This window comes from Larimichthys crocea, chromosome VI, assembly GCF_000972845.2.
Source record: "Larimichthys crocea isolate SSNF chromosome VI, L_crocea_2.0, whole genome shotgun sequence".
Classification (NCBI taxonomy): Eukaryota; Metazoa; Chordata; class Actinopteri; family Sciaenidae; genus Larimichthys; species Larimichthys crocea.
In genome coordinates this window covers 22,499,203-22,507,081 of record NC_040016.1, presented here as the reverse complement: position 1 = coordinate 22,507,081, position 7,879 = coordinate 22,499,203, and the positions used below count along the sequence as shown (strand labels likewise).

Here is a 7,879-nt window from a genome sequence, read left to right as displayed (position 1 = left end):
CAACTAATAGTGATTTCCATTATTGATCAACCTGTTGGTCATTTTCTTTAAAATCAATTAGTCATTGTGGTCCAGAAAATGGAGTGAAATGAAAGAAAAAAACTTCTAAACCCAAAGATAAAGAGAGATTCAGATATAGCACAGGTATCGGAGGCCCAACGTTACCATGGGCTGAACTAAAGATGTGTTTCCATTATGATCAATCTGTCAATCATTTTTCTGTTAATCGATGAGTTTTGGTCCATAAATGTCAAAAAAAGTAACGTCCCCAATGTCTTCTTTTGTCACAAACCGAAGATGTTTCAATTTTCAACCGTCATAGAGGACTGAAGAAACAAGGAAACTGTTTTCTTACTTTTAAGAAAAGAATCAAATGAGCAACTGATTATCAAAAAGGTTGGCAAGTGTTTTTATGGGTACCTCTTCCATTAGTTTCTTCTACTGCTTGGGAATCGCATCTGCGGTGTTGTCATCCAAATCCTACACACTGTAAATCCTTTTTGTAACATGCAGCTCTGCAAACACCCAGAACCTGAAGTCTTCCCAGTCACGATTCATCCCTACAGTTCAGGGAACGCACCAGTCAAAAGCCACTCGAAGCTGATGAAATGATGAACAGAAGTTATTTAAAACATGCAGGCTGTAAACTCACAGATCAAATCTCCGGCTCTTAATACGTGCGAGGACCAAACAAGGGGAGATCACGATGCTCGTGAAGTGGATTGGCCTTCGCAGCTCTCACTTTAAACTGACGAATCCATTAAGTTCCCCCTTGAGTGATGAAGTTATTAATTTAGCGTAATGATCCTTTTTGAAAGTTTATTTTATTAAACACAGCCGCCACTTGCTTGATAAACACTTTTAACGATTCATTTGAAGATTGATTGCCCCGAGTACGATCTTCCAAATCTCAAATCAAAAAGTATGGCGTCCGTGCATGTAAAACCCTGCAGTTCGGTCCGATCCTGCTTGTGACCACACTCCATTATCCACCTATTATCATCCGATCTATCCATCAATTTTCAGTCTTTTTCATCTCATCTGTCAAATATCCCACCGTCAAATACATCTACCATCCATCCGCTCAATCCACCCTTTACATCGTCCCTCCACCCTTCTTCTCTCGCCGTATTAATCTCGCGCCCGGCTTCCTCTGTCAGGCCCAATCCAGGAGCCATGCATGTGACTAATGAGCGCTCCAATGCTTATCCCTGATACAACAAATGGCATCAGATAGCTGCGGTATGCTAATAGCGGGATGTGATTATACGGATGAGTGGGCTATCAGGGCTGGTCACTTACTGTTCCCCGTCCTCCTTCCGGTCGATCGGGGCGGAAGATGTCGGGTTTCCATTTGGTTATGTTTTATTAACCTCCGGCCTGTCGTTTTAGTGCACTGCCGGCGGCGGCGGTGAGTGGCGACCCGGGTCGTGGAGGGAAAAAGAAAATCCTGCTGTGACGACCATTATTAAGGGTATGGAAGGAAGTAACATAAAACCGATTGTAAAGGTTATTAAACAAAAGTGTTTTATTAATGAAAGTTTTAGACTTGTTTTTAACAAAAGGAGTTGAGGGGCAAAAGGGAACTAAGGGCGCAGCAACGTGCTGATAGAATAATAATCAAAGTGTTTTTATTGAGTTTTCAAAAAGCATAACATTCATACAGAAAACGAACTCAAGTCCAAACACAAGTAAGACAAAACTATACCCCAGACAGACAGATAATCTTGAATGAAAGTTATTATACAACCAGATTAACAAATTAGAAATTAGAGAAGAAAAAAAAAAAAAAAAAAAGAGGAGGGGGGGGGGGGGGGGGGGGGGGGAGCTGCAGTTATGTTGGAGTAGACGGAAACTCATTTTCAAAATAGGAAATAAAAGGCTGCCAGACCTTAGAGAATTCTTGTGTTGCCCTGTATAGTAAATCTGAGATGTCTAATTTGAGGTGTGCCATCACTCTTCCACCCAGCGTTTATGGAGGGCGGGTTTGCCTTTATCCAGTTAAATAGAATCAGTCTCCTAGCTAACAGTGAAGTGAATGCAATTGCCTTCCTCTGAGAGGCTGTTAGTTGAGTTTCCCTCGGTGTCACACCAAAGATGGCCGTCAGAGGCATTGGTTCCATATCTTTATTATAAATGAATGAGAATGTTCTAAAAATGTTAGCCCAAAAGTCTTTCAGCCTGGAACAAGACCAGAACATGTGGCATAAGTTGGCTGGCACCTGTTTACATCTGGGGCAGGTCGAATCGGCCCCCTGGTACATTCTTGCCAGTTTCTCCCTTGACAAGTGGAGTCTGTGTAACACCTTGAACTGTATCAATCCGTGTCTCACACATACAGAAGCAGAGTGTACTAGATCTACTGCTCCTCCCCAGTCAACCTCTGATATGTCCAGCCCCAATTCTTCCTCCCATTTCCTTCTTACACTGACCAGGGAGGGGGAAGCCACATTCTGAATATTTGCATATAGTGTGGAGATTGTCCCTTTAGCAGTCGGATCTGTGTCCATCAGCTCGTCTATCCATCCGCTTTGTGGAAGCTCGAGGGAGGGGCTGAATGTCTTTTTCACAAAGTCCCGAACCTGGAAGTATCTAAAGTAATTAGTCTTGGAGGAGATTCCATAGTCCTTTTCCAGTTGAGCAGCCGACATAAAAGTACCATTTTTAAAAAGATGTTTTACACATTCCACCCCAGCTCTTTGCCATTCCCTAAAGGCTATTCCCCCGAGGGCTGGGGAAAACAAGTGATTTCCATAGATGGGAGCAGATAGGAGGGCGTTTCTGTTTTTAAAATGTGATCTGAATTGAACCCAAATTTTCAAAGAATTAGATACCACCGGGTTGTTTGTGTAGAAATGTTTGCTCAAGGGTAGAGGAGCACAGACCAGGGAGCGCAAGGACACTGGGCTGGAGACGTAACTTTCCATATGAACCCATATCGGGGTTTCATCCTCATCTAACTCTTTGACCCAAAATAACAACTTATGTATATTAGCAGCAAAATAATAGTGCATATAGTTCGGCAGAGCCAGGCCTCCCTCTTCTTTCTGTCTCTCCAGAAACTCTCTTCTTATCCTGGGGACTGTTTTTTTCCAAATAAAGGCAGATGTACATTCGTTCAATTCCTTAAAAAATGATTTAGGAATGAAAACTGGTATCGTCTGGAATAAATAGAGGAACCGTGGCATTATAGTCATTTTAACAGAATTTATCTTCCCTGCTAACGATAAGGGGAGCGATGCCCACCTCTCCATATCCAACTTTGCTTTATCCAGTGCTACTTTAAAGTTATTGTCCAGTAAATCTTTATATTTACTAGTTACATTAACACCTAAATATGTGAATTTATCCTTATGTGTTGCAAAGGGATAGGCCCGGAAAGAAAGTTTCCTCGCCTGTTTATTAATGGGGAAAAGGACACTTTTTTTTAAGTTAATTTTATAGCCCGACACCCTCCCAAAATCCTTGATAATACCAAGGGCTACCGGGATACTAATGGCAGGGTTTGACAGGAAAAGGAGGAGATCATCAGCATATAAGGACAGCCTATGGTTTTGTGTCCCCCTTTGTATTCCTACCAATTCAGCAGCCTGTCTCAGCATTATTGCAAGGGGTTCAATTGCCACATTAAAGAGCAGGGGTGACAAAGGGCACCCCTGTCTTGTTCCCCGGAACAGAGAGAAGGGTTCAGATATGATATTATTTGTTCTTACCATAGCCTGGGGGTTCGCATAAATTATTTCAATCCACGAGCAAAATGTAGGACCAAAGCCGAATCTCTCAAGGGCCGTAAACAGATAGTAATACTCTATTCTATCGAAGGCTTTGTGGGCATCTAGGGATATCACAATCTCTGGCATAATGTTATCTTCAGCAGTATATATCACATTGAACAGACGGCGGAGATTGCTGGAGAGTTGTCTACCTGCAACAAACCCTGTCTGATCAGGATGTATTATCTTACTTATAGCGAGCTCAATTCTAGCTGCCAGTACTTTGGTCAGTATTTTATAATCACATCCAAGTAAACTTACTGGGCGGTATGACTCACATTTAAGTGGGTCCTTATTCTTCTTAAGGAGTACAGAGATCAAGGCCTGTGACATTGTTTGGGGCAGAGCTTTTTTATCAAGAATTTCCTTAAATACTCTGCAAAGCAAGGGTATCAGTTTGGGAGCAAATGTTTTATAAAACTCACTTGGGTACCCATCAGGGCCCGGCGCTTTTCCTGTCTTCATATTCCGAATTGCCTTGTCTATCTCCGTGGCAGATATGGGCCCCTCTAATCTATCTCTATCTGCAGCCTCTAGCGATGGTATTTCAAGGTTTTCAAAGAAATTCTTCACTCGGTCCCTATCATTTATTTCTGAGGTATACAAGTCCTCATAAAAAGATTTAAATTGATTGTTAATACCCTTCTGATCTATAATTTTATTACCCACATTATCTCCTATCTCTACTATCATACCAGCAGCTGCTGATTGTTTTAGCTGGTAGCTCAGGAGTTTACCAGCGCGCTCACCGTGTTCATAGAGATCTTGTCTTGACCTAAGATATAAATCCTCCTCACGCTGACTTGTCAGGATGTCATATTCAGTCTGGAGCAAAATCCTTTTTTTATGCAGCTCCTCAGATGGAGTCATAGAATTTGCCAGGTCAACTTCTTTTATTGCTTTCATTAATTCTGTGGTACGTTTCGTTTTTCTTTTCCTTTCACCAGCACTGTATGAAATGATTTGTCCGCGTATATACGCTTTTAATGATTCCCATAAAGTGCCACCGCTTATATCAGGAGTATCATTAAGATCCAAGAAAAAAACTATTTGCGAATTAATGAATTCTTTAAAATCATCATCAGCCAATAATCTACTATTAAGACGCCACATCCTCTGAGGTGGTGTATACTCAGGGAATTTAAGTTTCAGTGTGACCGGGCTATGATCAGATATTACTATACCAGGGTATTCTACATTCATTACCATAGGGGTCAATTTATTGTCTAACAAAAGATAATCAATTCTAGTATAAGTTTGGTGTGGCGGGGAATAAAAGGAGTACTGTCTGGTAGTCGGATTTGCATATCTCCATGGATCGAATATACCATATGTTTTACAAAAGGAGTTAATGCATTGAGCAGATTTACTTAGCACACTAGGTGTTGGGCTAGAGCGGTCCAGAGTTAAATCTAGGACACAATTCAAGTCTCCCCCCAAGATCAAATTATGTGTGTCCAAATTAGGTAGTAATGAAAACAAATCCTTAAAAAATTGAACATTATCCCAATTGGGTGCGTATATGTTTGCCAACACTACTGGCATATTGAATAATTTCCCAACTACAATAACGTATCGACCATGTTTGTCTTTTATGGCGGATGTTTCTATGAATTGTACATTCCTGTGTATAAGGATGGCCACTCCTCGACTCTTACTATCAAAATTTGAATGGTAGATCTGGTTGAATCCTCCCCTATACAGTTTGAGGTGGTCCTTGTTTAACAAATGTGTCTCTTGCAAATATACTATCTCTGCTCCCTGGTCTCTTAAGTGTGAAAAGATCTTACTCCGTTTAGCCGGTTTATTGATCGCCCTTACGTTCCAGCTCATCAAATTTGTGCCCATTCTGCTCACATCCATGTCTGGTGCCACACCCGGGGTCTGCAGCCCAACATGCCCACTACGCTCCTGTGCCGTCCACTATCTGGATCACACCCTGAAGATCTGGCAGCAAAAACAGAAAAAATAAAGGGGCGGTGTCTGGGAAAAAACAGGGAGGCAACACATACACATACACAAGTAACACATAACACATTGCACATATGAACATGAACCCAAACACAGTGCTCTTTAACAAGCACTCTCGTGGCCAACCGGTCCATCATCTCCTACACGTCAAGCCTACCGTGTGCGGCTCCGTGCAAAATATCCCATTCCAAAAATACAACATCACCCCTTTAATCTACTCACCTCCTAAAAGGAGGGGGAAAAAGACAGTAGGGGGAGCTTGTAGCAAAAAGATCTTTGAAAATAAAATACAGTACCCCGAGAGTAGTCAACAATGATCAAGGAGATAATCAATTCTTAAATTGTAAAAAAAAAAAAAAAAAACCAAAACAATAATGTGTAAGTAATATAAAGCAGGGCCACAGTATTTCTTAAATAAAATATTCAAGTATAAATCAATAAAATGAGATATTACTTTGTCAATATTGTCAAATCAAATCAGCAATATCTTTCCTGTAGCACTTAAGTCCTTACATCAGTGTAGCCCTAGTACTTAGCCAAACTCAGACCAGCCCATGTACCTCACCCAGGATTCAGTGTCTTCTTGATGAACTCCATGGCGTCTTTTGGGTTCTCAAAGGTTTTTGTTTGTCCTCCTTCTGGTGTAATCACCAGCGTTGCCGGGTAACGGAGCCCATATCTGACCCCCCCGCAGGTGCGCAGGAGGCTTCTTGCTTCTTTGAAGGCTGCTCTCTTGTTGTTTACTTCCTGGGTGTAGTCTGGGAAGATGTGAATCCGTCCATTTCGACCCTCTGGTGTTCTCTCCATTTCCCTCGCCTTCTTCAGTATCTCCTCCTTCTCTGTATAGTAGTGGCATCTCACCACGAACGCTCTCGGTGGAGCTCCGGCTCCGTCTCGTCTCGCGCCGAGTGCTCGGTGTGCTCGGTCAAGCGTCGGTGTCACTGATAGCCCCAGTTTTTCTTTCAGCAATCCAGCTATGAACTCCGACGGCTTTTTGCCTGTCTCAGCCCCTTCTCTTACCCCAACGATGCGTATGTTGTTGCGTCGTGATCTCGCCTCGAGGTCTTCACTCCGTCCCCTCAGCTTCAGTATCTCCTTCTCCATTTCTTTCAGTTTCGTCTCCATGCTGGTTATACTGTCAGACTGGTCGTTCAGCGTGCCATCCACTTCTTTTTTCCGCGCTTCCATCTCGTTAGCCAGACTGATGGTTGTCTCGCTAATCAGCCTCACCTCCTCACGCAGCAACTCAAACTGAGCTTTAGTGTTATCTTCCAAACTCTTAGCCCACTTTTCCATCTCGGCTTTTGTCTCCTCTCTGTATTTTGTAATCCCAGCATTCGTTTTTTTGACCTCGGACATCATGTCTTGAGCCCATTGAGGCATGCTGTCGGCGTGTGCTGGGCTAGTGTTAGCTTTGCTAGCTGCGGAGGCAGGGTTGCTATCCGCCTGCAACTTTTCTACGCCGGCCCGGGTCTGTCGGTTGGACATTTTCGATCATAAACTGCCCCGTGAGCACACTCGTTCACTCCAAAGCACGAATCGTATTAAACGAGCTTCCTCAAAATGGTAGTAAACTGGCGATATTACTATTTCTTGACTACTTTTACACGGAGCCTCCGCACGCACGTCTTCACACGGCGAAGCACATCCGGAAGTCTTTTATGAGACGTAAAAGCTTCAAAATGGATGTTTTTTATGTAGAACAAAAAGTGGAACTTTAGGAGCTTTGATAGACTTTTTGGTAAGTTTACATACACTGGTTTCATCTAAAAGTTACAGTTTTACCTGAACACAGACCTTATTCCAGGCATCTAACCAAAAACCCACCGACTTCAAGACGAGGAAACTCATATCTGGATTTTAGGACTCAATCCTGCAGCACTCCATTTCCTGTTGTATCAGCAAATGCCTCATAACGACACATATTTACGCTGACAAAGACCTTAATGCCTGTAAAGAATGGCTCTTTGTCCACAGCTTGAGGAAATCCATTCAACATCTTCCCTGTCTATAAATCTTCCACAAATCTATTGTGTCATGAAGCTGAATTAGACTGTTTATCATACGTTAGTTCCTGAAAGTCTCTCATTTAAGATGCAGTAGCAGCCATGCATATAAAATCTGCTGTGGAGGAA

General features: G+C 42.5%; 1 protein-coding gene across 1 annotated transcript; it reads right to left on the bottom strand.

The window, feature by feature from the left end:
* Nucleotides 1-1,994: 1,994 nt before the first annotated feature.
* On the bottom strand, nucleotides 1,995-7,395 carry LOC109142318 (uncharacterized). The gene is made up of 2 exons (XM_027279758.1): nucleotides 6,310-7,395; nucleotides 1,995-5,720 (listed from the first exon to the last, which is right to left on the bottom strand). Exons 1-2 carry the CDS (start codon nucleotides 7,230-7,232, stop codon nucleotides 5,627-5,629), a joined length of 1,017 nt encoding a protein of 338 aa, XP_027135559.1. The 5' UTR covers nucleotides 7,233-7,395; the 3' UTR covers nucleotides 1,995-5,626.
* Nucleotides 7,396-7,879: the final 484 nt, after the last annotated feature.